At 40.0% G+C, this 15,444-nt stretch overlaps 1 protein-coding gene across 2 annotated transcripts in view; it reads right to left on the bottom strand.

Annotated features, from left to right (window-relative positions):
• The window catches only part of LOC139537201 (vascular endothelial zinc finger 1-like), a 49,143-nt gene extending 34,026 nt beyond the window's left edge, over window positions 1-15,117 (bottom strand). For both annotated transcript variants that reach the window (XM_071338248.1, XM_071338249.1), the window contains exon 1: window positions 15,009-15,117. In XM_071338248.1, coding sequence (XP_071194349.1) covers window positions 15,009-15,041 — 33 coding nt within the window. In that variant the 5' untranslated portion in view covers window positions 15,042-15,117. The remainder of the gene's footprint in view (window positions 1-15,008) is intronic.
• Window positions 15,118-15,444: the final 327 nt, after the last annotated feature.

Genomic DNA, 15,444 nt, shown 5'->3' with positions numbered 1-15,444 from the left:
AGACTCATCAGCGTCTGGTTCTGCATCCCAGCTAAAATACAATAATTTTTTTTACTGATGAGGAATAGACGCGCATGAAGAGCGGACGGGGGGGAAGCAGGTGAGTGAGGGCTGGTAGGGGATGCGGCTAGCTGATTACAGCTGCTACACCTGATGCGAGTATAAAAGTGAAGTGGATATTGTACCTGTGCATACAAGAGACTGGTAGCTGTTGCTTCAATTCAACTGAATTTATAAACAAACTGACTAAACATTTTATAACAGGCACCAGCAGGTTCTTTAGAGCGGTAGGGCTGAAAATGTCGGTAGAATCATATGAAACTGTACTACGATATTCTAAAATGTTGGTATCAGTATGACGTTTCAGTATCGTGATATTACCAAGGTACCGGTATACCGCGAAACTACTGTGTACTGTACTAGAGCTGGGACGATAAACCCCAGAAACCGGAAATTACCAACATTGTCTTCCTCTCCCGATGCATTTTGCTTAACTTGTTTGGGATAGGGGGCAGCATTTTCACTTTTGGGTGAATTGCGTGCCCAGAGTGAACTGCCTCCTACTCAGCCCCAGATGCTAATATATGCATATTAGTAGTAGTATTGGATAGAAAACACTCTGACGTTTCTAAAACTGTTTGAATCATGTCTGTGAGTATAACAGAACTCATATGGCAGGCAAAAACCTGAGAAAGAATCCAAACAGGAAGTGGAAAATCTGAGGTTTGTAGTTTTTGAACTCACCCCAATCGAATACACTTCGGGATATGGGTATTTTTTCACTTCCTAAGGCTTCCCCTAGATGTCACCACGTTTTAGAACGTGGTTTCAGGCTTCTCATGTGAAGGGGGGCCGGATGGGAGATGTTTGAGTAAGGGGTCTGCCTACAGCCTCGTTCTCAGTCACGCACTTTCACGAGAGGTTTCTCTCGTTCCAGTGCTTTTCTACAGACAACAGAATTCTCCGGTTGGAACAATATTGAACATTTATGATAAAAACATCCTAAAGATTGATTCTATACTTAGTTTGACAAGTTTCTTCGACCTGTAATATATATTTTTGAACGTTTCGTCCGAATGGACCAGATGGCGCTTTTGGATTGTTTACCAAATGCCCTAACAAAAGAAGCTATTGGACATAAATGATGAACATTATCGAACAAAACAAGCATTTATTGTGGAACTGCGATTCCTGGGAGTGCATTCTGATGAAGATCAAAGGTAAGTGAATATTTTTTATACTACTTATGAATAACGTTGACTACCCAACATGGTGGTTATTTCTCTGGCTGGTTTGGGCTCTGAGCGCCGTTCTCAGATTATGCTTTTTCCGTAAAGTTTTTTTTAAATCTGACACAGCGGTTGCATTAAGGAGAAGTGTATCTAAAGTTTCATGTATAATAGCTGTATTTTCATCAACATTTATTATGAGTATTCCTGTGAATTCATGTGGCTCTCTGCAATATCACTGCATGTTTTGGAACTACTGAATCTAACACGCCAATGTAAAATATGATTTTTGGATATAAATATGAACTTTACCGAACAAAACATACATGTATTGTGTAACATGAAGTCCTATGCGTGTCATCTGATGAAGATCAAAGATTAGTGATTATTTTTCTCTATTTGTGCTTTTTGTGACTCCTCTCTTTGGCGGGAAAAATGGCTGGGTTTATCTGTGACTTGGTGGTGACCTAACATAATCGTTTGTGGAGCTTTCGCTGTAAAGCATTTTTTTTAAATCAGACACTGTGGCTGGATTAATGAGAATTTTATCTTTAAAATGGTGCCTAATACTTGTATGTTTGAGAAATTTGATTTATGAGATTTCTGTTGATTTGTATTTGGCGCACTGCAATTTTATTGGCTGTTGGCGAAGGGTTCCCCAGTCCTAGACAGGTTAAGTTGCTATTTCAGTGAATTTGCTAGACAAAGTTCCTGTACATTGTTATAAAACCATTATTTGGTCAACAGTGATATTCAGTGGTTCATCAATTAAAGGTTTTGAGCTTATGCCGCGACCGTTTGTGGTAGATCGTGGCAAATTGCATCATTCTGTCATTGCACCACACTATCACAAGAGTTAGAATGCTGATCTATTGGTAGTCTAAACTGTCAGAAATTGACGCTCTTCTCATAAATGAATGGAGGTGTGAATGTTTCAGTCCAAAAGTCTCTTCTCTGGCACTAGAGTCCTACATGAGGCAAAATAAAAATGTGCGGGTCGTCCTGGAGTTTAAAGAGAACTTGGGTAAATACAATGGCGCAATTACACTTGACATGTGGACTGACGATTTTCGAAAAATAGGCACAGTGGGCTTTTGGTTTCTCTCCCCCTAAAAACAAAGAAACCATTCTTAATAAAAAACGGGCTTTATTTACCACAGTGTGAAAGAGTGACAGACGCTCTATATGATGTGAGTTTCTGAAACACGGAGTCCTTCTTTGCTGATGTGAAGAAGAAACTGAATGAAAGAGTCCAGTGAGGATAGGGAGGGGAAAAGGTTGCCCACATTTTCAAGACCTGAGCTACTTCATTTATGAAATGTACTAGTTTATTTAGGCTATTTAATATGTGTTTAGGCTTGGCCTATTTCACAACATAAAGCTATATTTGTCAGCATAAAGCTGAGTGACTCACTCATTGGTGGCTTTTGATCAAAATAAATAAGTTTTACCTGGTTTCAAAGTAGCCTAACCAAAATCCGACCATAGGCTGAACATTTTCTCATTAACATTACGCCACTGAAACCAGCATTTTCTCTGGTTCTGTTGGTTTTCAAATAAACTTTATTTTCGATGTCCAGAAGCAAACACAAAATCCTAATCATATTAACAACCCATGCTAGTTGTTAGGTCTTCCCTTTTCTTTTCTCTCTCTCACAAATATTGGTATCTTGATCACATGAAACCACTCGCATTTGAGGTGGCGGTGGGCTTTGGGAGAACGGTGCACTTTGAGAACGTGTTTTCCTGCCAGTTGCATTTTAACATCCGCACCTATAGCCAACTGCGATGTGCGATTCCTGCACTTATAATGTGAAGAGCCTTTTGTGACCGTGGCTTTTTAATTACAGGCTTTGTATGAATTTTGTATCTATCGTCCCAGAACTAGCAGAGTCGGTTTTGAACAGCTCATTACACATTTTATCATCCCCGGGATGGCGGGATGCCTATACATTGAGCCTTGAGTCACTGTAGCAATTGTTGTTAGTTTATCGTGTTGAATTCTGTCTATTGTACTTTGTCTAAAACTATTATCGATGAGCCTGTTTAAATTGCGCATTCCTGTGTCATCTCGTTCTTGACCATAGGACTGCTTAGTAAATACAAGTTCCCAAAGGAATTTTCAGTTGTGTGAGTTGTCAATACCTGTTTAGTCATTTTGCCTATATTGTTTGGTATGTGACTCACTCATTCGTGGCTTTGGGTCAAAATAAATAAGTACCAATATTCTTTCTGATAGTCTTTCATAAAGAAATGTTTTGAGGGCCTCCCGAGTGGCGCAGCGGTCTAAGACACTGCAACAGTGCTAGAGGCTACACTACAGACCCAGGTTCGTTCCCGGGCTGTGTCGCAACCGGCCGTGATCGGGAGTCCCATAGGGCGGCGCACAATTGACCCAGTATCATCCGGGTTAGAGGAGGGTTTTATAGTTGGCTCATCTAGCGACTCCTTGTGGCGGTCCGTGGACCTCGGTCGTCAGTTTAACGGTGTTTCCTCCGACACATTGGTGCGGCTGGCTTCCGGGTTAAGCGGGCAGGTGTGAAGATGTGCGGTTTGGCTGGCCATGTATTTCTTCAGAGGAAGCATGACTCGACCTTCTTCTCCTGAGCCCGTTGGGGAGTTTCAGCGATGAGACAAGATCGAAATTGGGGAGAAAAAGGGGGTAAAAAAAAGATATACATTTTTTGAAATGTTGAACAACTTCATCTGCTCATGTTGTATGTGTTCAATTATTTGTGACATTGTGGTTACAATGAAGAATGTAAACAAAATCAAATAAATCCTATTCATAATGCGTGTTGCAAGCTTGTCATTTTTCCTTACATTTTCTGTAAGATTTTATTTAGTATTTTTAGACAAAAAAAACACACCCCACCTGCCCAGACCCACCTGCCCAGACCCAACATCTCCAGTGCCCGTGTCACTCTCCGCCACACAGCCTAAAACCTATGGGTTTAACCTTCTGAATGATTATATTGAAGATCGAAGCCACCTCTTAATGAGTTCCGAGAGCCGATCCACTACCCAACAAAATAATATCAATTTATTTAGCATAATTGTTTTTACGACTACAGACAGTAGGCTATCATTTCTCTTTTCCTGCATTAATTAAATTGTCTGCATGTCTTTTCATCATTTGGCTAAAAAGAAACCATGCCGTGAATTAAGAAAATATTGCAATGCAGCACACAGACAACTCAAATTGCTTTAAAGAGTCTAACATTAAACAAATAAATATACTATAACAACTCCAAAAACAGTCCATTCATCAATGGATTTCTTCAAATTGCTGTGCAGGAAAAGGATGTCATCCACTGTGCCTGGTCGCAGGCTCGCAGCTGGCTTCTCTCTGAAACCACACATCCATCTGAAGGTGACGCTATATCCTTTGAAACCACACAATTACCAGGTGGACAGTAGGGCTCTTGAAGTGAAAAATCAACAAGATCCACACCTATTCTTTCACAATAGCTGGCCTTATGTTTTCTGCAGTTTTGAGCGGCACTGTATAACATCCACTCTTCGTTTATGTAACGGGCTGTACGGCACAAGTATCCTATTTTCGAAAATCGTCAGTCCACATTTCAAGTGTAAATGCGCCACTGTATTTACTCAACTCCGGTACCACCCGCCAACTGATTTTTGTTGTTGCCTGATGCAGGACTCGTGCGATAGGAGAGACTGACAAACATTCACACCTCCATTAACTTACAAAAGACAGTCTAATAGGTTGGCTAGGTGTGAGAAAAACCATTTGTGCCACAGTTTAGACTACAGATAGGTGCAGCGGGCAGTCAGAGTTGAGTCCTATTGTAAAGTGTAGCCTAATGACCCGAAAAGGGAAAACTTGCAATGTATTCAATGCTTAAGTACTCTAAAGTTTTACATTTCTAACTCAATATCACAGACCAGATTTGCCCTAACAAAAAAACACATCAACTCCTACAAACATTCATTTATTATAATCTACATAATAATTGAAAACAAAATTAGCTGTAGTGAGGAGAGAATCTATGCTAACGACAATCAGAAAGAATTTGTCTTTAACTCTGCATTATAAGGTAACTTATTTTGAACGAAAGCCAGGAATGAGTGAGTCACTCAGCCCTATGCTGTTCCTGCTTCCGTTGCCTATTTGAGTGTTTGTTTAATAAGAATTGCTCATCCTCTGTCACACGGACACAGTCAAAAAAATACACGTTGTTTCGCCTTTGTCAGAAAAAGCTGCAACTGGGCCGTAGCTTATTACTTACTAAAACTGGTTCACACTAAGGTTTTTATTCTAAGAGAAACAAAAATGGTATTTTATATTCCATTATATTCTTAAAATATTGTTACTATTTTCTACATTGTAGAATAATAGTGAAGACATCAAAACTATGAAATAACACATATGGAATCATATAGTAACTAAAAACAAAGTGTTAAATCAAAATATATTTTATATTTGAGATTCTTTAAAAAAGGTAGGCACCCTTTGCCTTGATGCCAGCTTTGCACACTCTTGGCGCAGATCAAATACACAGCTGGAACGCCAAGCAAGGCGATTACATGTCCAACTAATTTGAAAGATTCTCAGAAAGGTATTAGTGTGCATGTAAACATACTCATTGAAAGCCAATAATCTATTGATAAAACTGAATATTAAACAACACTTGGTATTTTGCATGCCGTGGCCTAATGACAACAGTTCCACATTATACAGCAAATAAAGGCTGTTATTGTCACCATAAAAGGTGAATGGCGGAGTTAAAATACTTGTTCATGCACGCAGTTTTATGACAGAGAGGTCTAAAAACGAATCCCACATTCTCCTCCTTACTTCATCTGCCCTATTGTGGAAGACACGAATCCAGCCAGTGATGCACCCAGTGCCCAACAGGAAGTCTTTGTGTGTGCGCATCTTCTCTGATTTGGCTCCTCTATTCATGGGACAGGGGCTGCATTTCTCCACACACGACTCAGCCCAGACGAGCCGTCGCGCTCTCGGACCCAGGTGGACCTTGTAACTCAGGAAGAAAGCCACCGTGCACACCGGCCCCTATTGTCTGCGCACCTGCTCACGCTCGATACCTTCCAGGATTAGTCATCAACATCATCATTTTCTAGCCTTCTTTCTGTCTGTCTCCGACCAACTGATCCAGACAGCAGCAGACAGCCTGGCCCCAAGACAGAGGTCCTTGACCTGCAGCGCTTTCATGCCGCTCTGACCATTTTGATACAAATGTGCTCTGAAGACTGAGGTCACTCCAACGTAAATAACATCAAAATGGAAGGCAGGGAGAATAAACGATTCTGAAAAGACTAACAGTACTGATTGGCGACTGGCTTTTAATTCCATGTGAAATATAATGAACAAAAATATGATTGGCAATATGCTAAGTGTTGTTCATATGTTTCCTGAGCTGAAATAAAAGTTCCCAGAAATGTTACATACACACAGAAAGCTTATTTCACTCAAATGTTTAGCACAGATTTGTTTACATCCCTGTTAGTGAGCATTTCTCCATTGCGAAGATGATCCATCCACCTGAAACGTGTGGGATATCAAGAAGCTGATTAAACAGCATGATCATTACACAGGTGCACCTTGTGCTGAGGACAAAAGGACACTAAAATGTGCAGTTTTGTTACACAACGCCACAGATGTCGAGGGAGCGTGCAATTGGCATCCTGAATACAGGAATGTCCACCAGAGCTGTTGCCAGATATTTTAATGTTCATTTCTCTACCATAAGCCGCCTCCAATGTTGTTTTAGAGAATTTGGCAGTACATCCAACCAGCCTCACAACCGCAGGCCGCGTGTAACCACGCCAGCCCAGAACCACGCCAGCCCAGAACCTCCACATCAGGCTTCCTCACCTGTGGGATCGTCTGAGATCAGCCACCAGGACAGCTGATGAAACTGAGGAGTATTTCTGTCTGTAATAAAGCCCTGTTGTGGGGAAAAATAAATTCTGATTGGCTGGGTCTGGCTCCCAAGTGGGTGGGCCTATGCCTAATAAATGTATTTAAATTGATTGATTTCCTTATATGTGACCAGTTTCAGGAAACTAGGCGTAAGTCACGACTTCAAAGGAGAGCCATAAAATAAATTCTAAACAAGTTTCTTAGCAGAAATGCCTTCTGGAACATGTGAACTTTCATGTGCCTTAATAACAAACTTGTATGCCACCTGTAAATACAAATTAAATATTTAAATTACAAGCCTTGTTGGTTAACCTCGACGCTAGGGGTCAGATTTTTTTTATTTTTAAATAACGTTCCCAAGGTAAACGGACTATTTCTCAGGTCCAGATCATAGAATATGCATATAATTTACAGATTAGGATAGAAAACACTCCAAAGTTTCCAAAACAGTCAAAATATTGTCTGAGTATAACAAAACTGATTCTGCAGGCGAAAACCTGAGAAAATCTAACCCGGAAAATCTAACCCTTTCTTTTCTTTTAAAACAAATCTGTGTTTCCTGGCCCGTCTTTCTTCCATTGAAAGGGGTATCAATCAGATTCCTTTTCCAATGGCTTCATCAGGCTGTGACCAGGCTTTAGACATAGTTTCAGGCTTTTATTTTGACAAATGAGCAAGATTTTTCAAAAGTAGTCAGGTGTCCTCTGAATAGAGTGTGGTAGCTCTCCATTTTCCTTTTCTCTCCTATTGAATAGGTTACGGTCGAAATATTAATCGATTATGTTTTTTTTTTAAACCTGAGGATTGATTATAAAAACATTTTATGTTTCTACGACCTGTAATATAACTTTTTGGACTTTGTCCGTACTTTCCGCTGGACTTGCACGCGCGTCGTGAGTTTGGATTTGTTTACCAAACGCGCTAACAAAAGGAGGTATTTGGACATAAATTATGAACTTTATGGAACAAATCAAACATTTACTGTGGAACTGGGATTCCTGGGAGTGCATTCTGACGAAGATCATCAAAAGTAAGTGAATATTTATAATGCTATTTCTGACTTATGTTGACTCCAACATGGCGGATATCTTTTTGGCTTGATGGGTCTCTGAGCGCCGTACTCAGATTATTGCATGGTTAGCTTTTTCCGTAAAGTTTATTTGAAATCTGACACAGCGGTTGCATTAAGGAGAAGCATATCTTTAAATCTGTGAATAATACTTGTATCTTTTATCAATGTTTATTATGAGTATTTCAGTGATTTGATGTGGCTCTGTGCAAATTCACGGGATGTTTTGGATGCAAAGCCAAATGTAAACTGAGGTTTTTGGATATAAATATGATGTTGATCGAACAAAACATACATGTATTGTGTAACATGTTGTCCCGGGAGTGTCATCTGCTGAAGAATATCAAAGGTTAGTGATTAATTTTATCAATATTTCAGCTTTTTGTGACTCCTCTCTTTGGTTGGAAAATTGCTGTATGTTTTCTGTGACTAGTTGCTGACCTAACATAATGATATTTTCTGCTTTGGCCGAAAAGCTTTTTTGAAAATCGGACACTGTGGCTGGATTAACGAGAATTGTATCGTTAAAATGGTGTCTAAGACTTGTATATAGAGGTCGACCGATTAATCGGAATGGCCGATTAACTTGAAATCGGCCCTAATTTTCATAACAAATCGGAAAACGGAAATTTTGGACGCCAATTTTGATTTTTCTTTTACGCCTTTATTTAACTAGGCAAGTCAGTTAAGAACACATTCTTATTTTCAATGACGCCCTAGGAACGGTGGGTTAACTGCCTTGTTCAGGGGCAGAATGACAGATTTTTACCTTGTCAGCTCAGGGATTCAATCTTGCAACCTTACGGTTAACTATTCCAATGCTCTAACCACCTGCCTCACGAGGAGCCCGCCTGTTATGCGAATGCAGTAAGAAGCCAAGGTAAGTTGCTAGCTAGCATTAAACTTAATCAATCATAATCACTAGTTATAACTACACATGGTTGATGATATTACTAGTTTATCTAGCGTGTCCTGCGTTGCATATAATTGAGGCAGTGCGCATTCGCGAAAAAGGACTGTCGTTGCTCCAACGTGTACCTAACCATAAACATCATTGTCTTTCTTAAAATCAATACACAGAAGTAAATATTTTTAAACCTGCATATTTAGCTAAAAGAAATCCAGGTTAGCAGGCAATATTAACCAGGTGAAATTGTTTCACTTCTCTTGCGTTCATTGCACGCAGAGTCAAGGTATATGAAACAGTTTTGGGCCGCCTGGCTCGTTGCGAACTAATTTGCCAGAATTTTACGTAATTATGACATAACATTGAAGGTTGTGCAATGTAACAGGAATATTTAGACTGATGGATGCCACCCGTTAGATAAAATACGGAACGGTTCCGTATTTCACTGAAAGAATAAATGTTTTGTTTTCGAGATGATAGTTTCCGGATTCGACCATATTAATGACCTAAGGCTCGTATTTCTGTGTGTTATTATGTTATAATTAAGTCTGATTTGATAGAGCAGTCTGACTGAGAAATGGTGGGCACCAGCAGGCCCGTAAGCATTCATTCAAACAGCACTTTCGTGCGTTTTGCCAGCAGCTCTGCTGTTTATGAATTCAAGCATATCAACTCCCGAGATTAGGCTGGTGGAACCGATGTGAAATGGCTAGTTAGCGGGGTGCGTGCTAATAGCGTTTCAAACGTCACTCGCTCTGAGACTTGGAGTAGTTGTTCCCCTTGCTATGCATGGGTAACGCTGCTTCGAGGGTGGCTGTTGTTGATGTGTTCCTGGTTCGAGCGAGGAGAGGGACGGAAGCTGTTACACTGGCAATACTAAAGTGCCTATAAGAACATCCAATAGTCAAAGGTATATGAAATACAAATAGTATAGAGAGAAATAGTCCTATAATTCCTATAATAACTACAACCTAAAACTTCTTACATGGGAATATTGAAGACTCATGTTAAAAGGAACCACCAGCTTTCATATGTTCTGAGCAAGGAACTTAAATGTTAGCTTTCTTACATGGCACATATTGCACTTTTACTTTCTTCTCCAACACTTTGTTTTTGCATTATTTAAACCAAATTGAACATGTTTCATTATTTATTTGAGGCTAAATTGATTTTATTGATGTATTATATTAAGTTAAAATAAGTGTTCATTCAGTATTGTTGTAATTGTCATTATTACAAATAAATGTTAAAATAATAAATCGGCCGATGAATCGGCATCGTCTTTTTTTGTCCTCCAATAATCGGTATCGGCGTCCTCCAATAATCAGTATCGGCGGTCGACCGCTACTTGTATGTTTGAGAAAATTGAATTATGAGATTTCTGTTGATTGAATTTGGCGCCCTGCAATTTCATTGGCTGTTGGCGAGGGGTTCCGCTAGCGGAACGGGTTAGACAGGTTAAGGGCTTGTATGTAAGAATTTCACGGTAAAGTCTACACTTGTTGTATTCGGCGCATGTGACAAATAAAATGATTTAATTTGAATAACCATTGAGCACAAATGTATTGCTCTGACAATGTTCAATGTCAGATTAGTTAACAAGTCTGTGCTGAAAACAGAAATTAACAATTATTTCTGGAACATAACCTCCAGGCAGGGATGTATTCTAGTAGACCATCTAAATGTGAAAGAGTCACTGCTCGGGTAGCTCCAAAATTATGCTATGGTATAGGCTATAACTGGAGGCATTTCACAGCTGGTACTTACAGGGCATAGGTGGAGAAAGAAAAAACTCCTGAGGCTAACCTATATGAAATTAATACTTGGGGTAGCCTTTTAAAATACTCTAGGGGAGATTGGGTTATATAGGAGAAGGTCATTGTGGCCATTTCCTAGCTCATTACCATGCTACCCTGCTGCCAACATCCTTGGGATCAATGAGTGCTCAAGAGGGGAGAGGTGTTTAGCGTGAGTCATACAGATGCAGAAGCCAGTGTCACAAAGCCTTTCTGTCAGGAACAAGGCAGCCTGTGACACAAACAAATCTTTCATTTTGTGCCGTTGCAGGTGAGTAATAAAGGATTATAGTACTTTAGCTCTCTCAGAGAGCACAATAACCTTACCTTTGTCAAGCACCACTTTTCTCGTAAAAATGGAAATCAAAATGAAAAGATTTTTCCCCTCTGCTCTTGAGTAGTGATGGATAGTTGAACCCACTGGCCCCCAGCTGCTACCGTTTGACTAAACGGTGGTTCATAGTCTGATGAGAATGAATTAAAGAAAACGCTCACTCAGACAACACAATAAACAGTGCTCCTCCATATGGGTGAAAGAATCTGGTAGGAATAGGATCAAATCAAATGTTATTGGTCGCCTACACAGTTATAGCAGGTGCATCCAAATGCTTATGAATCAATGAAACAAAGACAACTGACATAGTAATCATGTTACACTAAGCAGACAGTATTTTGGCTTGCTGCACTGTCCGCAAGATGAGGAAAAAGTAATTTAATCTCACTGAAAGTGGACATGACACACACGACACAATGATTCATGGCCACTAGCAGTTGTGTGGGAGAAATCAGCAAGAGTGCTGCATTAACATCAACTTTCCCTCGATGTGTCACTTCTAAACACCTACTGATCAATGACTGTTTACATTAGCATAATCACATCACACAAACACCATCCCACCCTCAGCAAAATGGCTGCACTGTACTCAGTATTTGGAGACAAACTGCCACTTAGCCTCGACAGGCTCTGGGCCCATTACAATTAGCAAGCAACAGCTACACATGTCCGAAACGTTGGGAATAGAACAGTTAGCCGGGACAATTACAGTAATAACTTCAAAGCAGAAACAGGGCTAAGAGCTTGCCCAGAGAGTAAATATTTGTATCACTCCAATAATCTGAGCTCCCACTCAAAATAATCTATTTTTCAAGATGGAGCCATTTGCCACTTTTCAGTTCTGCCCACAAATGTTCTATTGGTTTGAGGTCAGGGCTTTGTGGTGGCCACTCCAATACCTTGACTTTGTTGTCCTTAAGCCATTTTGCCACATCTTTGGAAGTATGCTTGGGGTCATTTTCCATTTGGAAGACACATTTCTGACCAAGCTTTAACTTCCTGATTGATGTCTTGAGATGTTGCTTCAATATATCCACATAAATGTCCTTCCACGTGATGCCATCTATTTTGTGAAGTGCACCAGTCCCTCCTGCAGCAAAGCCCCCCCACAACATGACCCCCCCCCCCCCCCCGTGCTTCACGGTTGGGATGGTGTTCTTCGGCTTGCAAGCCTCCCCCTTTTTCCTCCAAACATAACATTGGTCATTATGGTCAAACAGTTCTATTTCATCAGACCAGAGGACATTTCTCCAAAAAGTACGATCTTTGTCCCCATGTGCAGTTGCAAACCGTAGTCTGGCTTTATTATGGCGGTTTTGGAGCAGTGGCTTATTCCATGCTGAGCGGCCTCAGGTTATGTCGATATAGGACTCGTTTTACTGTGGATATAGATACTTTTGTACTGGTTTCCTCCAGCATCTTCACAAGGTCCTTTGCTGTTGTTCTGGGATTGATTTGCACTTTTTGCACCAAAGTACGTTCATCTCTAGGAGACAGAACGCGTCTCCTTCCTGAGCGACATGACAGCTGCATGGTCCCATGGTGTTTATACTTGCGTACTGTTGTTTGTACAGATGAACGTGGTACCTTCAGGCATTTGGAAATTGTTCAAGGATGAACCAGACTTGTGGAGGTCTACAAAAAAATGATCTGGGGTCTTGGTTGATTTCTTTTGATATCCCCATGATGTCAAGCAAAGAGGCACTGAGTTTGAAGGTATGCCTTGAAATACATCCACAGGTACACCTCCAATTGACTCAAATTATGTTAATTAGCCTATCAGAAGCTTCTAAAGCCATAACACCATTTTCTGGAATTTTCCAAGCTGTTTAAAGGCACAGTCAACTTAGTGTATGTAAACTTCTGACCCACTGGAATTGTGATACAGTGAATTATAAGTGAAATAATCTGTCTGTAAACAATTGTTGGAAAATGACTTGTGTCATGCACAAAGTAGATGTCCTAACCGACTTGCCAAAACTATAGTTTGTTAACAAGAAATTTGTGGAGTGGTTGAAAAGCGAGTTTTAATGACTCCAACCTAAGTGTATGTAAACTTCCGACTTCAACTGTACATCAGCCATCTGGAATGTTATATTCAGGTTGAAAGCAGTTTGAACACCATTACTTGAAATGCCACATTGTAGGCCCATATCTGTGTAGGCCTAATGGGTTGAATAGTTTTGTTGTTGTGGAGCTTGCCACAACTCTCCTCAAGGATCCAATCAGACAAAACACAAGAAGCCAGCTAATGTATAACACCCGAGACTATGTTTCCTTGGCATTAATTTGTTGAAAAACAAGCACTAATCTAAATCGCTAATCAAAATCGATTCATTCCACCACATATTAGGGCTGCTACGTCACTGACCTCACTAAACGATATCACAATACTTCAGTGCCGATACGATATGTATCACGATTTGACACTGAATTTATTGCAATTCCATGTTCCAAACATATTGCAGAGGGACAAGAGAGCCATTAGAAAACAAGTTTATCAGTCACCAAAATAAGTGCTGAAGACACATTTGCTCCCTATTTAAATAGAAGATAGAGAAAAAGTTATGAAGGAAAAAAACTGGAATTTTGGTGCAGGCACAGCAAACTAGCGCAACAATTATATTGCGAAATATCCAATAGTTTTGACAATCATCAAAAATAATATCCCGATGTCACTATCTATTTTTTACCCCCTAACTACCACAGTTGTCGGCTATGCCTGTGTTTATATCTTCTTGCCAAAACACGCTGTAGCTGTATAAAGTAAACAGGGGACAACATTTGACTTAATGCACACATGGGCTAGTAGAAATATGTCCTATTTTATGATAAACCAAATACGATACAAGTTGGTGCAGCGAGTATGATGTAGACTAGTAATGGAAACTGGTAAGAAACGTAATTTGCTTGAATGCAGACCAAAGACAAAAATAGACAAATGTGACCAGTTACCCATGTTGAACAATTTAGTTAAACTTCTAACGTTAGTTCGTCTAGCTATATCGGAGATTTGTATATAGTAACGTTATAGATTGAAATCTCCATCACCGAATCAGGATGTCGCACACTGAAATAAATGTGGCAAAAACACTGCTTTCATGCGTGCATAGTTTGAATTCTCTCTCTACCCGCAGTCACAATGTTTGGTTAGCTAAGCTAGTTAGTTAACTAGCTGGCTCTATTTCGACTTGAGGAGGTAAGGAAAAAGTTAAACGCTGACTAGCGAAATAGTAAGGAAGTAAACGTCAATCGGTAAAGTATTTTTCGTTTTCGAGTGATCTCTGGACGATTATTTTAGGAGACTAATTGGCTAGCGAGACGTTGTTTATAAAGTAAATTCCCACCATCAGACAGCAAAAAAACGCATCAATGGTTCCGGCCAATAACAAAAAAACAAGAGACTCAGACTGGCTGGCTCGTAACGGTGGCGTTCTTGGAGTCTGCGAGTGATCCCTCATGTTTGCCGGTTTTGATCTAACAAGCTAACTTAATTATCTAAATAACTTAATTCTTATTTAAGCTAAAAACATGTTTACCATCATAGTAATACAAAAAAATGAAAGCGAAAATAACTGATTTTTCTTAGCGTCATGCCCTAGCTACCTCACAGCTGGAAGCCTGGATGTTATTTACCATTGTTTTGCTTGGGTAGCTTTACTTAAAATTACACATTTGAAAAACGTCAAACCGTGAATGTCTTGAGTTTGCTACAGTTATTCCGTTAATTATCGTACTTTTCGGGTATCAAAATGTACTTACTTGAAATAGAAATGTACTCCAGCTCGGTTCCATTGCAACACAAAAATCTGCAGGAAACCTTCAAGAAACCTGAACAAAGCAGCCAAACATGGCAGCTGCTACAACTTCCTGTAACCCTTGGACTGTTCCACTTCTAAAGCATTTGGGGGGGGGTAGTACTGTAGTTGTCATATCAAAGTGTATCACTTATTTTTAGCACAACAAAGGTTTGACATAAATTGTACTTATATAGAATGAATATCCAACATATATCAAATAGAATATATAACTACGTGGGGGGGGGGGGGGGTTAATAAATGGTAGAGTTGATCAGTGAGAGTATTCGATTAACTGGTACGGGTTACCTTGCCTGTTACACAAACACCTTGCTCCGGCCAAACGCTACGCTACACCCACGGACGTTAGTTTATTCTCGGCAATGAAAGTATGTAGCGAA

This window comes from Salvelinus alpinus, chromosome 13 (genome assembly GCF_045679555.1).
Source record: "Salvelinus alpinus chromosome 13, SLU_Salpinus.1, whole genome shotgun sequence".
In the NCBI taxonomy this organism is placed as follows: Eukaryota; Metazoa; Chordata; class Actinopteri; order Salmoniformes; family Salmonidae; genus Salvelinus; species Salvelinus alpinus.
This window is presented reverse-complemented; position numbering and strand designations above follow the sequence as displayed.